We start from the raw sequence: 23,273 nt of genomic DNA, 5'->3' as shown, positions 1-23,273 counted from the left end.
CTGCAGGGTGTTTTCTTTTTAATATTGAGTTGACATTTAAGGAAATCCTTGTCACAACCTGTTCTCCGAAAGCTTTATATGCAAAATCTTATGTGCCTTGTTAAAGGTCTCATATCATGTTCATTTTCAGGTTAATACTTGTTTTCTGTGTTTCTAATAGAACATGTTGACATGCTGTAATGTTCAAGAAACATGTTTTTTTCCTCGTACTGTCTGCCTGATTATCCCTGCATTTACCCTCTGTCTGAAACGCTCCGTTTTAGTGCATTTCAATGGAATTGCAACAGAATTGCATTGCTAGGCAACAGTTTGGGTCCATGTTTACTTCCTGTCAGCTGATGTTATTTACATACACTGCAACAGGAAATAAACTGGGACACATTTAGAATGTTTACGCTTAAAACCGCATAATGGTCTAAATATTGTATATTTGTGACATCACAAATGGACAGAAATCCTAATGGCTTGTTTCAAAAATGCAATTTCTAAATACGGGCTGTGTGTATTTCTCCGTATATTGAGAGTTTTGATAGTTTAACAGTATTTATATATCACTTAAACCTGCGTTATAACGTAAAAGACCTGAAAATCTCACTTTTTACAATATGGGACCTTTAAGACTTTGCAAATAATTCCAGAACTACAAAGGTCATTTTAGTCAAGTAAAATAAGGAATGGGAATAGGAAAAATCTAAGAATAAAAGAAATTTTATTCATTTCCTAAGTTATTTTACTTTTGTTTGTGGCTGTTTTATTTCATAAAACACTTTAAGGAGTCATCATAGGGCTTGGGGAACTTGTTAAAACTACATCTCTTGGGGGGAAATGACAAATAAAAGCCCTTGAAGTTAAGAGAGCACCAAATTGCAAAATAATGTCATGATCAATGACGATGAAAAGAAGGAGAAAAGGGACAACACATTACATTTTTTATGTATTCTTAAAGAATTATACCAAATTGTTGTCTTCTTATTTGTATAATAGAGCATTAGTGAAGGGTCTAAACAGAAAGCAGAGACTGACAGTGTCATGATACCTCGTTTAATTCAAATTTAAAAGCTGCATTAAGTTATTTAAACATTAAGCTTCCCTTTACTTGAGTTAATGATTCATAAACTTCCCGTAATGGCAAGATGTTGGTTCTGCTTCCAAGAAACTGTACTGTACATTATAGGGAAGTAATTATTATTGCACATTTTCCCAAAGGCCTATATGAGTATATATCAGTGTGTCAATGGAGCAGTGACGAATGTACAAAAAAAGCTCTGAATCAGATTTTGGCTTCCTTTTCTTTGAGGCTATATTGGGTTATTAACCTCAGAGCGTTTCATGTCAATAAACCCGGTTAGTCCTGTGCAGAGCACTAACAATGCAATTAGCTTTAAAAACACGAGGGTACACCTCATCCATACCGTCTTACAGATTTAACCTCAGGCGACCTTTATCTCACTAAGAGGTGGCAGAAATCCAACATCATCATAAGCAGTTAATGAGAAGTCTGGCAACGGTTAGGCATACATTAAATCTATAACCTCCAACCTGGAGCGATGCTTTTTTTTTTGTATTTTAAGACAAGGCAGTATAATGAGAATCACATCCAGTCAGTTCACACTTTCTGTATATTTAGTGACACCGTGAGATGATTTAAGGTCTCTTTTGGACTCCCTACGATTTTTCTTTGGATACTGCAACACACAAATAAAAAGCCCTTCATGCTAATCAGTGTTCAAAGTCACTCAGACCTCCCACAAGTGTTGGTTTATGTGATAATCTTGACAGGAATCAGGCCTTTTCTACATGACACGGTTCTCGGTTTATTCTCTATCTTGTAACGGGTCCTTGGCTGAAAAACGATAGACAACCTCTGATCTGAGATAACAAATGAAGGTGTCAGATGCAGGATGCAGTCTCCTCACAGCCCAACGCCGTATGTCACCTAGTTCTGACAGTTCATTTGCAGCGTGCACCTCTTTGGCAAATCAGTGATATTTTGAAAACACTAGACGTTAGTGATGTATCTTTTCCTCATTTTTTTTGTCACAAATGGGAACGAGGCTTTAATACCCCTTTAAAAACCGAAGACTGAACTAGGGTTGAACCAGCATTGATTGTGTAACTGAAAGGGTGAGAGCTGGGTCAGACCAGGGTGGATTGCAGTGTCAACGGCACGCTTCAATGTATTTGGTTGTAAAAGCAGTCGTGACGCAACTGTCAAAGGTCGGCGTAGCTCAAAGCAGACTGTCAGACCCTGATGCTGTAAAATGAGAGGTTTTCTAAAGGGAATCTGGTGCTCAGAAACACTATCGCTTTTGTCCACAGGAACCGCCAAAATCAACGTAGAGCTCCTCGTAGTAACTTTAAGCATTACAAGTAAAAGTACCACGTGTGCAGAATGAAGGAAAATAACCCAGAGTTACATTATTGTTGCATTAATCTGTATGAACTATCATGTTGTCATTGTATGTTTTTCCAGAAAAACCCTAAACCTAAGTACTAGGCTACTTCACAAAATAACACCACAGGCTCATTTTGAGACATACTGTGTACATATACCACTCTAAATTGAGTTAATAATAATAATTTGGGGTGTGTAGTAATGCAGACGGCTATATTTCATCCTCTAGCCCATCACACCATAACCCAGAAAACAGCCAACAGTCTGTGTGGGGAGATTCCTATTGGTACCATAATTGGAGTCATGTGGATCTACTCTTTGCAACAGGACGCTGGGAGAGAAAAAACATGTCATCTGTCCTTAAAGAATGTCTCTGTGGGCCTATGAGGACGAGTCTTTCGGGCATGTCAGGCATTAGCTCTGAGACGAGGGTACATATCAGATCACATCACACAACAGGACTCAATTCGAAGCAGAAATCTGACCTGAGCGAAGCATTCAACATCACAACCATGAAGCCATTTGTTGCAATTTTTGCATGGAAAATGGTGAGCATTTCCCTCTACGTTTTCTCACTGAATTATAAAACTAGGTTTACTCACACGATATTCTATGATTGCATGTGCTAACCACTATAATTTCAAACAAAAATGTGTATCGTTAGAGTATCTCTTTGGTATGCTAGGAAGATTATTGTTTTCTTAAAGGTCAGCCATCATCATTATGTGTTAAAAATCTCCTGGAGGCTTTTTGAAAAGCTGCTAGGTTTGTCGGCTCTAAACAGAAAGAAAAAAACGTGGGAGGAAGTTTTAGATATGCCACAGCAAGTACCTGCTGGACTGGAGTCAAACTGATTAAAGTGTTGTTGATCTTCAGTGCAGCGGATTAAAGTGTACAAACACAAAACTGGAGTGTCCCACTAACATGAGCTCCTCTAAAACATCTGCGTCCTTTGTAACGATCAGTGTGACAGTAGGTAAGTAACTTTCCCACATTTCTTTCTTTTGATGTGCCCCTCCCAAATGTGATAGATATTACATTCTTTCTTCCATCTTTGTGTCCCTTTTCAAAGGGTTTATTATGCTCCTGCTCTGCCCCGGTCCACTGAGAGCACAGCTGGGGACTACCCCCAACATTAAACACATTGTGGTTGGAAGGTGCTACAATTACATCACACTAGTTAACCCCAGCTTGAGGTAACGTACTGCACAATGTAAAAAAACCCCATCAGAACCCAAGGTGACCAAGGTCAAATGTCTTGTTTCGTTCAATCGGTAGTCAAAAAACTAAAATATATTCTATTTATTATGACATAAAACAGAGAAAATTAGGAAATCATCCCATTTTAGAGGCTGCAATGAAAAATGATTCGCAATTGTAGCAATTAATCAATTCAATTAATGTTTTGTCAGTGAACTGATCGATTGATTGACTGATCTTTATGTGTAGTTTGGACTGTGAGGACATCTGGAGACAGTTTGAGGAGGCGGTTGTCCACCAGTCCTCCTGTAATGTGATGGTGGATTACCATCACATGTTTTATGCAATGCCGCAAACGTGGCCTTGTGATAGGGTGAGGAAGGCATTAGATATATTATGGTCATGATTACTCATTGATACCTCATTAGATGGAAGATCTGCGAGTTGAGCTGTTTTATATTTCCGTTCCTTTTGTTTAGTTCCTCTTCTGGAGTAAAACCAGGACGCTGATGCAGAGCTACGCAGCTGTTGTACGTCACTTCTGGACCCTGGAAGACACGCTGGTCGGCTACATGTTCAACAAACTCATCTGGTGTGGACAAGATGAAGACTCTGGTAGATCTTTTTTAGATTTAACAAGAAAGAGACAACTGAAACACAAAAAAAAAAAAACATGCACAAGAAAAAAAAAGCAAAGATTAGAGAAAAGTAACTGAACAACAATTTTCTTCTTTCATGAATTAATTATCACATAAACCGTCAGATTTATCTTGTGATCCGTTAAAGGGGTCGTGACCTCCAGGTTGCAATAACTCAATCAGGATATAACATTTCCTTTAACTGAATTTGTTTTTGGTGATAAAGTTTTGTGACATGAGGTACAAGTACAAGATAATAAAATTTATTTTCGGCTCATTTGTGATATCACTGATAAAGCCTAAGTGACCATGTGATATATTTTCTTGTATTTAATGTCACAATTAACCACTAAGAGTTCTTAAAGCTGCTCTAATCAACATTTTTATATTGGCAATGGGTCAAATAAACACATTTACTGTAATATGAAAGGGGTCACTCATAATAAAAACTGACTCTGTAGTTCCCCTTAGCTCTACAGAGCGTTTAGCATCTTTCAACTCAATGTTTTGGTTTTACAACTTTACTGTAGTGAAACTTAAGTGAAAAAGCCCCCAAAAACCCACCGTACACTACCTACTCGGCAGCAAGCAGCAGACAGATAGAGTTGGCGGCTAGATGGTAAAAATAGTGGAGCGTTTAGCAGCTAAAGAGTCAGATGTTTCCCTCAGGAGTTGGTGGAGACCAAAAACAGAGCTAAAAGATAGTGAATATTGGACTTAAATTCATCAGGTGGACAGAAACACGTCCGTAACTGTTGGATGTGGAAACAAGTGGTAACAAGTTCACCATATCAACTTGAAAAGGGTGATGAGAAGTCAGTGTTGTGTTCACAACTTGTTTCTGCTGCCCCCAAGTAGCCAAAAAGTCAGTTAATGCATCTTTAAATTGTCTTGAATAATGTATACTGTATATACTACATTACCAATAATATATCAATGTATTTCCTTAATCATTCTTCTAAAATCTTAACAACAAAAAGTGTATTCAGTTTTGCTTTTATTCATGTGTTTTTATACTTAATAAATGTTGAACAGATCACTTTGTATCACTGGTATTCAAATGAAACATCATCGTCCAGGCAGCTGCAGCTGTGCTCCCAAATGTTCCCACGTGGCTATGGGATTTTTGTTTTTACAGTACTTGTGTCGAGTGATTAACAGCGTGTCGATGCATGTCAACACAACACCCAAAACCATTCATTCATGTCTAATTTGAATATTATCAAGGTGGTGATGACATGTCTTTTAACTGATAGCTGTGAATCTGACACACAGGTTTTGATTTCAGCTCTTGTCCGGAGTGGTCGGCATGTAGAAATCATCCGGTGTATTCCCTTTGGGAGCAAGCCTCGCAAAATGTGAGTTTAATGTCCAAACTGCAGCAACGCCACACAGCTGTGTTGTTTATCGTTCATATGCAACATACGGCTCCAAAACCGGCAGTGGAATAATTGCTCTCATGCGATTTTCTTCACCTGTTTGTTAGTTTGCAGAAATGGCGTGTGGCAACATCACCGTGTTACTGAATGGCTCTATTGTCAACGCCTTCAATAGGAAAAGGTAAAAAGAAATCAATGAAACAACTGTTTTAGCAATGATGTTTGTTGAGTGTATAAAATAATCTTATTCTTTTTTTTATCTCTCAGCTTTTTTGGAAGTGTTGAACTGGACAGCCTGAACCCGTGCAAGCTGGATTATGTCAACATAAAGGTGGTGACCAATCTAGAGGGACCTTTTATGTGAGGATAAAAACAGTTGATATTAAAATGTTGGATCTCTACCAAGAGTGCAAAGTACACTATCACATACAACAGTACCACCTTCCAATAAGTCACCCTTTATTAAGGGTGTGTAAGTTGTAACTAATGACTATCTTATCATTTCATGCCAATGCTTTATAGATCGGTTATAAGCAATTAATCAGGTTGTAAAAAAATTCCTCTGGCAGGTTCCGCGACCTGCAAACTTCATTTAGCTCTTTAATTCATGAAGAAGACCCTCTAATGGACAATTTATGGAAAAAAACTGTGGAGAATCTGGGCCTTATTAACAATCTACACACCATACTAACACTATTTTAATACTTTTATTTTGAAATATCACAAAAATAGCCCACAACAACACAACTAATTAAGGGGGCACCAGCTAAAATCTCCCCATAGGGCACCAAATTGGTCAGGGCCGGCTCTGTTAAAGGTCCCATATTGTAAAAAGTAAGATTTCCATGTCTTTTATGTTATAAACCAGGTTTAAGTGCTATATAAATACTGTGAACGTATCAAAGCGCTCAATATACAAAGAAATACACACAGCCTGTATTCAGAAATTGTGCGTTTGAAAGAAGCCGTTAAGATTTCTGTCCATTTGTGATGTCACAAATATACAATATTTAGACCATTACACGGTTTTAAACGTAAACATACTAAATGTGTCCCAGTTTATTCCTGGTTGCAGTGTATGTTAATGGCATCAGCTGACAGGAAGTAAATATGGACCCAAACTGTTGCCAGGCAACACAATTCTGTTGCAATTCCGTTGAAATGCACTAAAACGGAGCGTTTCAGACAGAGGGTAAATACAGGGATATTCAAGCAGACAGTATGAGGAAAATAAAGTTGTTTTTTTTAACATTACAGCATGTAAACATGTTCTAGTAGAAATGTAAAATACAAGTATGAACCTGAAAAAGAGCACGACATGGGACCTTTTAAACTTACTGTGAACCTGCTGATTAGGCTGTTGTCAGGCTAATAAATCAGCGTTATCAGTCGCTATAAGCCCCATAGATGTCGGTCAAACTACAAACTTTATGCCTTATTAGAAAGTTTAAAGCCCCATAAATATAGATTACCAACATTTATGACTTCACTGTCTTGGAATAGCAAGACTACACTCACCGGCCACTTTATTAGGTACACGGTGTTAGTACAGGGTGTTCTTCTGCTGCTGTAGCCCATCTGCTTCAAGGTTGGACGTGTTGTGCGTTCAGAGATGGTATTCTGCATACCTTGGTTTTAACAAGTGATTATTTGAGTTACTGTTGCCTTTCTATCATCTCCAACCACTCTGCCCATTGTCCCCTGACCTCTGACATCACAACAAGGCATTTTCGTCCACACAACTGCCGCTCACTGGCACCAACAACCATGCCACGTTCAAAGTCACTTAAATCCCCTTTCTTCCCCATTCTGATGCTCGGTTTGAACTTCAGCAAGTCGTCTTCACCACCTCTAGATGCCTTAATGTTTTGAGTTACTGCCATGTGATTGGCTGATTAGCTATTCGTGTTAACAAGCAATTGAACAGGTGTGCCTAATAAAGTGGCCGGTGAGTGTATGTGTCCTGGTATGATAATACAGCTGAATTAAAGTGAATTATAAAAAGAAAGGATACACCCAAGAGTCACTCTTCTTAAAGGGGACATATCATGAAAAACTCACTTTTTCAGTGCTTGTGTACATACATTTAGGTATCTGGAGTGTCTACCAATCCACAAACTGTGAAATAAGACAACCCAGTCTGTTTTTTTGTGGGCAGACTGGGCTTTTTCAGGAGGGGGTCTTAAAGAGAGGGTGAATACAGGTATATTAAGACAGACAGTATGAGAAAAATAATGTGTTTTTTGAACATTAATGCATTTAAACATGGTCTAGTAGAAACCCCAAATACAATACTTGAAAATGATCATGATATGTCCCCTTTAATGTTTTATAACTGATCTATAAACTATTATTATCAGCCATTAGTTACAGCTTTATAAAATGTGAAAGTGGTAAAAATGTATATCCACAAATCAAGTCCCTTGTTTTTCCACTTCTACAGAGAATCATGTAGTAAAGGATCCATTGTAGACCTGATCCAGATCCTCCAGTCCAGAGGTTTCCGCTGGACTTGCACAGACAACGACGAGTAAGTGACGTCCGACAAGATAAACGACAAAATACTGACGCTGTTTGCCCTTTAGAACGACACATACAGACAGATACATAGATAGATGAAGTGTGTTACAGATACAGTTGGTTTTATGACGTAATAATAAAAGTACCCTGGAGTAACAGAAATCCTATTTGTTCACAGGACCCTGATGATGCTTCAGTGCATCCAGAACCCCAAACAGTCCGCATGCCAAACATGTGCAAACATACGGAAAAAGCCTCATGTTTAACTGAGCCACCGACAGATCCAGCATGTATTCTGATTTATTATATGAAAGTGGATGAAATTAAACTGGCTGCTCTGAAGATTTCCTGAATTAAAGTGTTTTTCTTTACTTTTCATTGATCCCATTTCATTAGCAGATTAGGTCTGAAAGCCTCTCGGAGCCTTTTGGAGCCTCTTGGAGTGTTAAATTGATCTGTTTTCTGAAGCTAAAAGATCCTGCTGGATTCTGCTAATTGACATTTTGGGGGGTGAAATGCACCACTGGCTTCAACGTGGGTCATTGTTACCTAATTTTGAAGCCCTGTCTATGTCAAAATCTACATTTTTTTTCTGCTTCTGATGCGTTTTTACTAAATCAAAGGTCAAAGGTCACAAGATAAATACTGCACTCTCCCTGAACTTCTTATATTATCTAGAAGAGTTGCAAGTATTTTGTTTAGTGTGCTCAGTTTTCATGAACCCTCGGGCTCTGACGCACCCAAATGCAGTGTGCAACCTGAGCTGTTTGCTTTATTAATTTCACAATAGGTAGATACTGGGAGTATCAGATCAGATCAAAACTGCAGTTTCGAGTTTGATTTGACCTTTGAGTCATAACTTATGATGTGTATCAGTGGAAGAAGTACTCAGATCCTTCAAAGGTCCCACATCATGTTCATTTTGTGGTTCATACTTTTATTTTGTGTTTCTACTGAATTGCAACGGAATTGTGTTGGTAGGAAACAGTTTGGGTCCATGTTTACTTCCTGTCAGCTGATGTTATTTACATACACTGCAACAGGAAATAAACTGGGACACATTTAGAATGTTTACGTTTAAAACCGCATAATGGTCTAAATATTGTATATTTCTGACATCACAAATGGACAGAAATCCTAATGGCTTGTTTCAAAAATGCAATTTCTAAATACGGGCTGTGTGTATTTCTCCGTATATTGAGCGTTTTTGATAGTTTAACAGTATTTATATATCACTTAAACCTGCTTTATAATGTAAAAGACATGAAAATCTCACTTTTTACAATATGAGACCTTTAAAAGTAGCAACACTACAGGTTATATATACTCTGTTACAAGTAAAAGTAACTCCTGTCTGTTTCTCCAAACTGGGGGCGTGTCGACCGTCATCTACTGTAGGTAATACACTGACTATGGATAAGTAGCTCATACAACCCCACTTCAAAACACCCGAACTATCCCTTTAATGTTGCAGCTGGTAAATGTGGGGCTAATTTTAATTAATTTACATACTGCTGGGTAGCTTGTGATTTTCCCCTAGGGTCCAATTAAGTCTCTCTCTCTCATATATATATATGTATATTTATATATATATATATCTTATTATATCTACCTATAATAAAACATCATCATTTATTTGTTGATTTTATTTAGTATTATTAATCAGAAGCTGCTATTTTACCAGTAAATAAAGTTATTAAATAAAAGTAGTGGAGTAAAAGGTACAATATTTGCCTGTGTGGAAATGTAATTACTCAGGTAAAGTACAAGAATTGCACTTAAATACTGTTACTTGCGTAAAAATACTTATTGTCTTTACCACCACTGATCCCCATACATGTAATTTCTTACAAGCTGATCAGTGCAGGAGACATCCACTACACATCCTGCAAAACAGAGATGATGAACCAGTTTACTTGAGTGGTTTAACCTTTAAGTTCTGCTTGTTATCAAAAGTCTGCGGCATTTCTCAACATGCTCCCTCACGTTCACTACTGGTGGGTATCCTACGACCTTTGAGTCTTTTCAGCATCTGATTTTCATTTAATTGCATGAACTTCGCACGGCTACTGTAACAGCTCCTTGCTTTGAAATCAGTTATTACTCCTGATACAAAAATGTGAAAGAGGAAGAGCAGCCAAGTTTAAAAAACCACAGAGTCAAGAGAGAGACAGACATGTGAATGGTCCAGACCTGTTTATGCTTGTAGTCTATATTTTATTAAATGCTTTCTGAATGAAGTACACCCAGGTAGGAGGACAACTACGGACAAACCAACATACGGTGGATTTATTGTAGGATCATTCCCTACTTTTTAGATGTGACATGTTTGTATCATATATAAATTTAGGTCAGCAAAAAATAAACAATTCGGTATTTCTATATCTGAATATTCCTGCGTGACAAAAAACTGCATTTAGATCTTCATCTGGGTATTTTTTTTGACAGAAAATATACATGAACAGGTAATAGATGAACAAAAGTCCAATTAATTCATTTTTAAAAACTTTATTATTATGATTATTATTTATTGTTGTTTTTTGTGTGAGGTGTTCACTGAGTGGGGCAGATTCTGTATTTAATTTATTTATGTATAATTTTATTTTATTTATTTACTTATTTATTTATGTATTCATTTATCAATGCATCAGTATTTTTTACTTGACCCCAGCATTTAAATAAATATATTGTATTTACAAAATGTAACAAAAAAGTATCAATACCACACTCTAGAAATACTCCTTTACATGTCCTGCATAAGTCAAAGTACAGAACTGTTTGAAATAAAGTCTTATCTTAACTCAATATGTAATAATACATCATCATTTATTTGGTGGTAATATTTTGCATTACCAATCTGAAACTAGTAACAAAGTTATTAAATACATATAGTGGAGTAAAAAGTAATACTTGCCTCTGAAATGTAGTGCAATAGAAGTATAAAGAAAATGTAAATACTGAAGTAGCTCAAAAATCAATATTTGCCAGCCCTGCGGCCTCTCTGTGAACCTCGGACCACAGTTTGAGCAGCTCTCCACCTCAACACATCAAATCCCTGATTGGAGCAGAGCCACACTTGGCCACGAGCCAGCGCACGTGTGTGCGTGCGCGCACAGCGAGCGCGCTCCTCCATAAATAGACTCACCGAGCAGCAAAACAACAGTTTGTAGCCAAACTTCTATTATAACTTAAACACATTAAAGGTTGTTTCTAATGGAGCGAGGAGATCACAGACCTCCAGAGAAGAAGCGCAGGAGTCGCTGTGTGGTTCTCAGTGTTGTCGCTCTGCTGCTGCTGGTGGTTATAGTCGCTATTGTGTTGGGAGTGACTCTCCAGAGCAACACTGACCCACTTAAAACAACTTTTAAGGCAAGGTGTGAGGAGTTCAAGGGGTAAGTGTTTATTTGTATTTTTTAACTATGAATAGAATATGATGCAGTCTATAAGGGGAACCTCCTCACACAACATGGAGACTGAGAATAATTCAATTTACAATACAATTTAAGATATGTTAAATATGTGGTGCAGTAAGGCAAGGCAAGTTTATTTATATAGCACATTTCATACACAAAGGCAATTCAAAGTGCTTTACATATATAAAAGCAAGATAAAAGAGCACAAAGTGCATAAGATAAAAACGAATTAATAAAAGGATAATAAAAACAATCAAGAGACAACATTTATTGCAAGGTGTGAGGAGTTCAAGGGGTAAATTTCTATTTTTATTTTTTAATTATGAACAGAATATGATGAAGGCTATAAGAGGAACCTCCTCACACAACATGGAGACTGGGAATAATTATAGAATACAATTTAAGATATGTTAAATATGTGGTGCAGTAAGTTGCCAGTTTATTAGGTACACCCAGATTAAAACTAATGCAGTCTAATACAACTTTAAGGTCATTTTGGAGGATGTAGTTTGTGGTGCTGTTGCCCTATATTGCATTATACTGACAGGTGCATCCCACTCATATCAGTGAGTGAATAACAGAAACACCTGTCCAGTGTCAATCCTACACTCATTGCTTATTCAGGACTATTAGATTAGTTTTTGCTAGTTCTACTTAATAAAGTCATAACTGAGTGTATGTTAACAGACAACCTCTTTAACTCAGGGGTTCTCAAACTTTTTGGATCCAGGGAACCTCTTACAGGGGAGAACATTTTCCAAGGATCCACTCTGCATCGTAACACCGATCAAGCATAATGTTTACTACCATTTGTACTATTAGATGCCATTATAACTATTTGTATTCTAAGAGTTTTCCACTTAAATACTTCAGACCTGTTTCATAGTGAAAAACAGAAACACATTTCATTTTGAATCATGTTTATACCACTTGAAATTAAGGTTTTTCATTTTATTCAACATGCATTTGGACTCAACTTGACAACATTTATAGCCTATACCATAGCCTGTATTTCAAGTAATTGATCTTAAAAGCAACCGTAGCAAGACTGGCATAGTCCTAATAAATCCAGATATTTAAATTTACCAGTCTAAAGCTGACATTCAACTTAAAAATAATGAATGTATTGCTGTGTGTCCCCAACATATGAGAGTTTCAGAAGCGAATGTGGGGTTAATGGACACAATATGATGATAATAATGGTCCCCATCTGTAGATATGCACTTTTTTAATGATACTGCACAATTTTATAATCTGTAGCAAATTATTTTGTGGACCCCTGGGTCTTTGAGAATCACTGCTTTAGAATAAAATGCAGAAGTAGTGATTTCATGAATGGGAGTTAGAGTGTGTGCATGCTTACTTGTAAGCGTGAGCAATCTCGGCATGTATCAATGATTTATTTGTAGGCTTTTTGATAAAGAAAGAGGGGTGTAATAATACTAAGTGCTATCTAGAAGGAGAAAAAGTTAATTTATTGTGAAAGTTGGCATTCAGCCCAGAGGATTGGTCTGTTTGGTGCTCCAGTCAATGATTATTTTGCTGGTTTCCTTTCTGCTCATTGTTATTGCATATCAGGGCCGGCTCTAGCCTTTTTGGTGCCCTATAGGCGAAATTTGGATTTGGAGCCCCCCTACAATTCTTCTCTCTATTATTCTTCTCTTTATTATTATTTAATTTAATTTAATTTATTTGTTTATTTATTTATTTATTATTCTTTTTTTATTATTTTTCTTTTTTTTTTTTTTTCATTTTCTTTTTTTTTTTTTCTTTCGTGTGACCAAGACCAACATGGGATCTATGTTTTTATTTCATGTCATAGACACTCAGATATGTTATGCATTTGATATGATGACCTTTACCTTGTCTGCAATAAATAAATAAATAAACAAATAAATAAATAAGATTTGGGGAAAAAACGAATATGTGATTACCTGCACCATATGTGGTCCTACGTTTAAGCAGTTTGCATCAGAATGATCCACAAGCAATAATAATATTTGTCTACATTATGCATCATAATTAAGCAAATATTGACCAATAATATGGACTTACTTCTTCTCAACCATGACAATATGATCTTACCTGAAATAGTTTCTTTATGTTCATGTCTCAAATACAAACTAGCTAGATTATAAGTAAATACAGTGTAATTCCTAGACAGTATGCACCAGATTTGGTCATTCACACTGAGACGTTTATGTTCCAGATACGACTGTGAGAAGATATGGGGTGCATTTGAACAAGCCTATGTCGGGCGGGACCCTTGTAAAGTGCCCATGGAGGCCTACGACCCTTTCATCGCTGCGACGCCCATCAAACCTGCATGCAACAGAGTAAACACCGTCCGTCTGTGTGCACATTATCCACTCTTTAATAATAATGCAGAATAATACATTAACAGCCGTGTTTTTGGGGGGGGGTTAGATGATGTTCTGGAGCAAAACGAAGGACGTGGTCCACGACTTCACTGAGAAGAGAGACTGTTTTCTCACCTTGGAGGACACTCTGCTGGGATCGGTGCTAGATGGTCTGACCTGGTGTGGAAAGGAGGGCAGCAGCGGTACGACTCTTCATGCAATAGATAACCTCATAACTGGGTCAAGTTTAGTCCAGTTTAGTTCATTATTTACCAAACAGATTAAAAGATAAAGGATGCAGAAAGAAGAGTAGCAGCAGTCATTTAACTATATATGTAAAGTTGTAATATTTGACATCTAAAAGTATGTTTTCAATGTTTTGTGGCGACGACTTCACTGAAGCAAAAGACAGTTCATGCCCTTTGGGTGTGTTGCATGCCTCTGCAACATGAGAACATATGTCAGTCATATGTGCTGATGTCAAATGCCAGCGGGGTTATTTATGACTTTTACATATAGCATGTCAAGTCCCGTCAAATTTTTATAATTTATTATCCGTGGGCTTGGAACAGTTCCCAAATCAGCTCAAGTTCTCTGAGAAGACGAGGAACACAGTTTTCATATCACTGTAAGATATACAGTAATGTTATTTCATCATGCTGGTATTGAGAACATATTCACCTTTGCAATACGTGTGTGGTGGGTTAGGGTTAGGGTTAGTCAAATCACCATACATCCCTTTCTAAACAACATTAGTTTACAGAAAAAGAGACATAAGATTCTACAAGAAGTATCTTTTCAACTTCCTCCCTATGTTTTAATAAATAAATAAAATAAAAGACTCTTGTCTCAGAAACAGAGAGACATTGAAATAACAGAGATGAAAAAAAAAATAATAATCCCACAAGACCAGTCCCCCCACCCCCAGACAAGGGCCATAATAAAACAATACATTTGGTGAAATAAACACAACATTTACACACATTAGTACATAGAAAGATCTACACAGATGCATATGTCGAACACATCTCATCGTCAACAGACTGTAAAATATATATATTAGGGCTGTCAATCGATTCAAATATTTCATGAAGGTTTTTCCTCCCCAAAATTTAGTACCTGACATGGTTGGTACCAATGGGTTCATTCGGTTTTCTAGTTTCATATGATGCCAGTATCTTCACTCTAGCTTTAAAACTGAGCCCACTACAACCTAAAAATCACAAGGTGCGTTTATACGTTCAAGAAATTAGTGGCGTTAAAACAAATTTGCATCATCATCGGTTTATTTTTATTTTTATATGCATAAAGTTTTTATTGTTTGACTATGTCATGTTTTTATTGTCTGTCTCAGTGTGGGTATGTGATGTCCTGAGGTTTCTGTTTTGCTTTATAAAAATGTAATAAGTATTGAATGTGTGTGTGTTGTTCTAGAAACGTTCACGACCGACTGCCCCGGATGGACCGACTGTGCGAACAACACTGTTCGCTCATTTTGGAACAGAGTCTCAGCTGCTGTAAGTTACCAACAAGAATTCACTAGCTTTGCCAGAAACTACGACAGTGTTGGGGTGAAGCAGTGGTTAAAATAACACATATGTAGAGCATGAGGTGAAATCTCTCCTGTGCATAAGTGGTTACGATGGAGAGGAGAGTAGAAAAAGGTCAGTCAGCCGGGTTCTTCATCAATGAGGCTTTGTGTCGGTCTCCATGGAGCCACATTGTGCAGCTCTCTCCTGAGCGAGCGGTGGCAACCCACGTATTCAGAGGAGCCCTGCTTCGGTTTGTCTGGGTTTTACTCTGAAATAAAAACTACCAAATACACACAGATTCACTCCAACATAAAACATGGACATGCAACAACACAAAATGAACCATAAACAGCGTGTAAAACAAACAAAGTGTTGCATAAAATTGAAGCAAAACACTAAAAGTTAAAATAACTGCTGTCATCTTTAAGAACACACAGCAGCTGCACAGTTGATGTGATAAGAGGCAGATCCAACCTTACGTCACCTTAGAAAGTTTAAAATGCAGCAAGACAAATTGTCAAATCTTGGATTTTTTATCTCCTCAGAAAGCTGACTGATATTTTTACACTAAAAATGCATCAAATATTGATGTGGAATATAATGTGAAAGGGGTCACTCATGGTGACGATCCTGCAGAGATTTAGCTGTCCAACTGCAACTTTAATGTTTTTGGTTCACTCCCACTGCTCTTCCAGTAAAGTGTCGTTTTAGGTCACAACAGGCAGCTGTTTTCAGTTTAAAAGCATCTGTATACCATCTGCTCAGCAATGAACGGCAGACAGACACAGTTAGAGACTAGCTGGTGAACATTAGTGGAACATTTAGCAGCTACAGAGACAGAAATTTCCCTCAGGAGTTGGTGGAGACCAAAAACAGAGCTAAAAGAGAGTGAATATTGGACTTACATTCATCAGGTGGACACAAACACGACTCCAAATAAATGATAATGTTGCTTTTCAATTGCTGGATGTGTAAATAATAGGACTGTCAAAGTTAAGTTATAATAATGTGTTAAGGCAAATTTGTTTTAATGACACTAATTTGTTCAACGCATTAACGCAACTTGCGATTTTTAGGTTATAGCGGGCTCAGTTTTAAAGCTAGAGTGAAGATACTGGTATCATATGAAACTAAAAAACCTAAAGAACCCATTGGTACCAACCATGTCAGGCACTACATTTTGGCAAGGAAAAACTGGCATGGTCATTTTTAAAGGGGTCCCTTGACCTCTGACCTCAAGATATGTGAATGAAAATGGGTTCTCTGGGTACCCACGAGTCTCCCCTTTACAGACATGCCCACTTTATGATAATCACATGCAGTTTGGGGCAAGTCATAGTCAAGTCAGCACACTGACACACTGACAGCTGTTGTTGCCTGTTGGGCTGCAGTTTGCCATGTTATGATTTGAGCATATTTTTAATGCTAAATGCAGTACCTGTGAGGGTTTCTGAACAATATTTGTCATTGTTTTCTGTTGTTAGTTGATTTCCAATAATAAATATATACATATTTTGCATAAACCAGCATATTTGCCCACTCCCATGTTGATAAGAGTATTAAATACTTGACAAATCTCCCTTTAAGGTACATTTTGAAGAGATAAAAAAACGTGAGATGAATTTACGATTAATCACGATTAACTATGGACAATCATGTGATTAATCGCGATTAAATATTTTAATCACCTGACAGCCCTACTGTAAATAAGCAATAGTTCACCATATTAACTTAAAAGGTGATAATGTGTCAGTGTTGTGTTCACATGTTGTGTTTCTGCTTCCCTCAAGTGGCCAAAATAATCAGATATTGCAGGTTTAAGAATAACAATAACAATAGTTATACATTTTAATTCAAGAAAATTACTTATTATTATATTAATCACTTTGTTGGATAGATAAACTTTAAAGATACATAAATAGTGATTGGTGTTTCATGGCTTCTGATCTTTACAGTTTATCTAATTATGTTAAAAATGCAGCTGATTAAGTGGCACATGGGCAGCATTAAATAAAGCTGCATGCGTGTGTTTGTTCATAGTGAAACTGATATATTATAAAGAGTAACTTCCTTCAGTGAGTTTGTCCGCTGAACCTGTAATCACACCTAACAGGGCAGGGCAGCGAAAGCAAGATGTCGGCTGCTGATAAGATAAATTTAATTCTGAGAATACCGTCGTACCACAACTTCAGAAAGAAACATATACAAGAAAAGATGTTTTGCAAATCAGTTGTTGCCCATCCTGCTGCACACAACTCCAACTGCTATCTGTCAGCTACTCATCCAGCCAGAGAAGTCTCCGGAGGGAAGAAAGGCCTCGAGTTGTTGATATGCCTGGAATGTGTCGCCGTTCACCTACTTATTATCTCCTCTGTGTAATATTTCCCTGCGTGGGAAAGTCCCCCGAACAACCTGATTGTTTCCGAAACTGAACCTGATATGAAATCAGTGCGAGGGCAGCTTGGTTTTGGTGCTTTGTCTACTCGCAGATTTTTGAATACCTACTAGGAAACACTTGGACAACTCAGGGTGGATCGTAGCAAATAAGAAGAAGTGTTTTCACTGAATTCCTGTCACCGCATTGAAAAAGTGATCGCTGAAATGATGACAGTGAAACAATGTAGTAAATATGACCCTTAATTATATTTCCAAAAGTGGGATAAAGGTGCCTCTTAGTGATATTTAGTATTAAACCGCATACTTCCTGATAAAGACACAGTATGCCCTTCATAAAGGGTGATTCTGGTTCAGTGTTCTCACCTGATGAGATTAATTCTAAGTAGTGTAACAGCCTCTTTCTCCTATACAACAGATTATTTCACCTATTTCAAGAAGTAAACATGATACTACTGGGATTAGGAAAAGATAAACCCAGTTCAGTTCATATGTACTGCTGCATGAATCATAAATGTCTACAAAAGAAGTAGTGGGTCTGTAGTGTAAATATTTTCTCTGACGTCGTCTTTCATGTCTGTAGTTTGCAGATGTTGCCTGTGGTGATGTCACAGCGATGCTAAACGGATCCATTGTCACACCATTCAGTCCTACAAGGTACGCTGAAATATAAGAAAAATGTAATTGAACAATTAACTGAATAAAAACATGTAAAAAATCCAATTAATTAATAATGTTTTTTTATTTTATTTTATTTTATTCGTGCAAATTTCTTTGGGAATTTTAATTATTTCCCTTAAAAATGTTGGTGGTTCTAATTGTACAGTTAACTGAATAAATAACATGTTAAAAATTAAATTAATTAATTTTGTATTATTATTATTATTAATAATAATAATAATAATAATAATGTTATTTTTATTTTTATTTGTATTATGACCAATAAAATAGCCTTTGAATAAAATATAAAAGTCACATTTTTGAGAATTATGTACAATAAACATCTTTAAGATCTAGTTATTTTATATAAAGTTATAACACATCCTTTAAATGATTGTTTTCTTCCACTTTGCTGAATAATTCTGCTCTTTTATCGTCAGTATTTTCGCGAGCATCGAGGTGAAGAGGTTCGACTCTGCCAGAATGAGAAGCCTGAATGTTGTTCTGATCACACAGAAGGACACTGTGTAAGATTTCCTCCTCATACACCAGACCTCTGCAACATTATTGACCTTTTTTATTGTTCATTTTGAATGTGATAAGTACATAAATGTTCAATGTCGTCTTCAGGTCAAACTGCACGAATGCATCTTTAAAGGATTTACAGAAAGAGCTGGATCAAGGAATTAAATACAACTGCAAGGAAGTGTCTGAGTAAGTAGCGTGTTTGTGTGAGAGGACGTGACTACATGTATGTTTTCTGTTATGTTGACTGCATGTTATTTGTTTCTCTCTGCAGAACTCAGATTGAGGAGTGCAGCTCTAATCCAGAGAAACCGTGTGGAGCCTGTTGGTGAAGAACTAAATATCAGATTATACTGACCAGACGAGATACAACAATAACCAGCCGTAACAAACATTTGTCTTTTCTGTAAAATCTTTATAAATGAAATAATGTGTTATTATATTCTCTTTGTACCTGTGGGCCAGTTTGATTTAATGTGAAATGTTTTATATAAATGTCACTGATACATTTTTATTTTAATATGACAATGCACCTTTGTATATCTTTTATCAAATCTAAAAGAGTTGTGGTAAAGTGCCATGTACTGAAGGGTAAAACACCAGCGCTGCTATCTAATAACTGACAATCTCGCTCCCACCTGGTGGCAAAATGTTTTTAAATAAAATGTTAAAATATATGATATTGTCTTTGGATTCTTATGTGTGATGAGACAGGGATTTATGATCTCTCTTCCATATATGAGTACTTGTCATCATGTGACCGAAATTCCACTTTAAGCTCACGTGATCCCAACAAACCAAATGTGGGACAAAGAGTATGTTTGTGTGGGACAATCTGGGACAAAGGCTGAGAGGTAGTCTATAATTTTGATATAATGTCTATCTAACTTAAATAATAAACATTTCTATTCTGCCCCTCATCTTGTAACATCTATATGCTTTACCCGAATGCATCCATAGACGTCTCTTTCTGAGTCGCACGTTTCTTGTGAGACTCACATGAACCGTGTCGCTTAGCAAATTTAGCAAAAAACTCTGAGAATCGCCTTCCACCGGCTTCACCCACCCACTTATAAGCAGTTTCCCAACCTCTGTTATAGATGCATTTAATTTTCTTTGTGGTAGTTTCCATCATATTCCGACTAAATCTGCATAGTTTGTGACTTTAAGGTGGTTTCCCCGTTGGGCATAGCGTAGCAAAGAAATGTGTAACCGGCACTTGACCCACGTGTGTGCAGTCTTACAGCGCCGTGATGACAGCCTTCCCTGCTTTCTTCACAACTAATTGCATAAAAGACAGATTTAAAAAAAAGCATCTGTCCTGCAGTGGTTTGACTTTTGAAAACTAGAGCCAATGAAAATGTGGGACATCGTCTCAATATGTGGGACAAGGGATAAAAATGCTGTGCTGTCCATCGTAAAGTGGGACACCTCAGGTTCCTTCAACAAAGCTCATAAGATATGTATATACAGTATAAAAGGGGAAATCACACAAGTACAAGTAAAAGCAAAATGATAATTATCGCAGTTAAAATATAGTAAGTATGAAATAGTAATGTAAATGTTTAATTTTGTTAACAACAGTATTCCAAATGGGAAAACTGAATGTAAATAGGATGTATACGCATGATGAGAAATAATATATGTACACAGAGGTGTAAACAGGTTTGTAGTATGTAATAATGAGAAGTACTAAAACTATATGAGGTGCTGACAGGAATGTATAGAGAAGTAGTAAACATGTGTATTTACTCCGAGGTGTAACAGTTTTTAAAACAGTATGTATAAAGGTGAATCAAGGTAAAGTGTCATGTCACTGCAGCTGTGCTCACATCCTACTCAATCAGCACGAGTTCAGCATGTTCATGTCTGAGCTTGTTGTTTTCTAGTTCTGCATGTCTTTTTAACTGCCCTAATGCCGCCACCAAACTCCACCGCTGGGACAGTATTGGGCGGGTTATGAGTGGGTGGTGGTTTCCTCCAGATATGACACAATCGAGGCCAAAGTGTTTAATGTCGGTTTCATCAGACCAGAGAATCGTGTTTCTCACAGTCTGAGAGTCATTTAGGTGCTTTTATGTAAACTCCAAACAGGATTTATGTGTTTTTTTCACTGAGGAGAGGCTTCCGAGTGGCCACTCTGCCATAAAACCCAGATCGGTGGGGTGTGGCAGTGATGGTCGTTTACTGGAAGTTTCTCCACACTGGATCTCTGGAGCTCAGCCAGACACCATCAGGTTCTTGATCACCTCTCTAATAAAGACCCTCTAGGAAGAGTCCTGGTTGTAGCTGGATGTTTTTATAGCCTTCCCCAGATCTGTGCCTCGACACAACCCTGTCTCTAAGCTCTGCAGGCCGCTCCTTCGACCGCACGGCTTGTCTTGGTCTTTGCTCTGATCTGTTTTTGTCTGCCACGAGGTCTTATATAGACAGGTGTGTGTCTCTCCTAATCACGTCCAATCAGTTGAATTCACCACAGCTGGACTCCGATCAAGGAGTAGAAACACCTCAGAGATGATCAGGAGAAATGTGAAGCACCTGAGCTGAATTTCAAGTGTCATAAAAACGTCAATGTGATATTTCAGTTTTTTCTTTTTAATAAATTTGCAAAAGCTTCCAAAATCCTGTTTTCATTTATTTCATTTTTTAATTTAAACAACTTCAGCATATTTATTTATTTATTTATTTAATTGTTATTATTTATTTATTTTCGGACAAACCCACCTCTTTGTACTGTACTGCTGCTTAGTATCTTTATTGTTTGTATCATTTAGACATGGAGATATAGGGTGGATGGGGGAGTGTTTAATACTATGAAAATGTCTTGTAACCTTCATGTTATCACAAAATGTTGGACACAAATAAAATAATAAATAAATAGATAGATAGGTATATAAATAAATAAATAAATAAGTAAATAAATAAAATAATAAATAAATAGATAAATAGATAGATAAATAAATAAATCATCATTATCATTTTATTATTAAAATATCTGTTTAGATTTTTTTTTTTCCTTAAAAAAATAAATGGTGTATTTTTCAGAAACAAAAAGATGCAGAACTTGAAAGCTAATCCTAAATGATGAATTCATCTTTAATGTTTCTTTCTATGAAACCCAAACTTCTTGAATTACTTATGAGAAACACTCCCCCCCTCCCCCCTGACATTTAAAACGTGTGCACTTTAGCAAACGTCTTAAGTTTCCATTTATGCTAAACATTTTCCTTTCTTTTCTGCTTTAGGTGAAACTGTAACCTAAGGTTAGATGAAGGTGTATGCAAATATACAAAACCACAAAGCCCCTGGAGAGAAAGTGCATCTGCTTTTGGTTTTATTTTTGTAGGCCACAAGATGTCTTATCTGCTGCGTGTGTGAACCGAAGGCGTGTTCATGGCGACACAAGACAGGAAGTTAAAATGTGAATGTTTTAGAGTGAGATTGATGTGGCAGGAAGAAGGAGCACAGTAATAACCTCCTCTTTCCTTTCTAGTGACTTCTGCTGCTGTGTCACACGTACCGTAAACGGGCTGCTGTCGGTGCTGGGAACACACCGCTCAGGTGTTACATGACGAAAGGCCCCTTCTGTAACACCACAACATGGGCTACTGTGACTAGTACTGTACTGTGTCGGTAAACATCGTCACTGTTTTAGTCACTGCCGCTGCCGCTGCCGCCAACACCATACACTACTAATAATAATCTTTGGGTATCACTTTGAAGAAGATAACAAAGTGTTAATGTGACGTTTCAACACATTTATCTAGAACTGGACTTTGAATTAATGTGAATTTAAACTATTATGTGGCATATATGTGTCACTTTACCCTATAGACATGCATCATTTGACAAGAAGGTAAATGTTAGTTAACAAACATAGTTTTTTTCCAACCCAGTAGCCAGAAAGAATGTTGGCATTGTATGTTTCTGCAACGGGATATGTTGAATGTCGACGTTTCCGAACCAGAAATACATATCAGACTCGTATCACGCTTGCAGAAACACAATGCCACTTTGAGGAATGATTGGTTAGGTTTAGTCAACAAAACTACTTGGTTAAGGTTAGAAAAAACTTCATGATTTATGTTAAAAGAATATCGTAACAACCGTGACAACATAACCAGAGTGAATAAATAACAACGTTCTCGCTTGTTATACTATACCATGTTAACTTTCAATAACAGTCACTCGATACTATGCCACTTGCTCTGACCGATTGCAAAAGTAGACACCAAAACACAAGGCTTTCAACCAGGA

General features: G+C 37.1%; 2 protein-coding genes across 2 annotated transcripts; both read left to right on the top strand.

Annotated features, from left to right (window-relative positions):
- The first annotated feature begins 3,475 nt into the window (after window positions 1-3,475).
- On the top strand, window positions 3,476-8,474 carry LOC119480732 (ADP-ribosyl cyclase/cyclic ADP-ribose hydrolase 1-like). The gene is made up of 8 exons (XM_037757267.1): window positions 3,476-3,591; window positions 3,845-3,968; window positions 4,075-4,210; window positions 5,509-5,591; window positions 5,720-5,793; window positions 5,880-5,972; window positions 8,056-8,142; window positions 8,311-8,474. The coding sequence occupies exons 1-8, from the start codon at window positions 3,476-3,478 to the stop codon at window positions 8,396-8,398; spliced, it is 801 nt and encodes a 266-aa protein (XP_037613195.1). The 3' UTR covers window positions 8,399-8,474.
- Window positions 8,475-11,240: 2,766 nt separating this feature from the next.
- Window positions 11,241-19,693, top strand: LOC119480927 (ADP-ribosyl cyclase/cyclic ADP-ribose hydrolase 1-like). Its single transcript, XM_037757581.1, has 8 exons — window positions 11,241-11,524; window positions 13,755-13,881; window positions 13,973-14,108; window positions 15,340-15,422; window positions 18,415-18,488; window positions 18,932-19,018; window positions 19,122-19,205; window positions 19,291-19,693. Exons 1-8 carry the CDS (start codon window positions 11,346-11,348, stop codon window positions 19,346-19,348), a joined length of 828 nt encoding a protein of 275 aa, XP_037613509.1. The 5' UTR covers window positions 11,241-11,345; the 3' UTR covers window positions 19,349-19,693.
- Window positions 19,694-23,273: the final 3,580 nt, after the last annotated feature.

The sequence above is a fragment of the Sebastes umbrosus genome, chromosome 21, assembly GCF_015220745.1.
Source record: "Sebastes umbrosus isolate fSebUmb1 chromosome 21, fSebUmb1.pri, whole genome shotgun sequence".
Taxonomy (NCBI): Eukaryota; Metazoa; Chordata; class Actinopteri; order Perciformes; family Sebastidae; genus Sebastes; species Sebastes umbrosus.
This window is presented reverse-complemented; position numbering and strand designations above follow the sequence as displayed.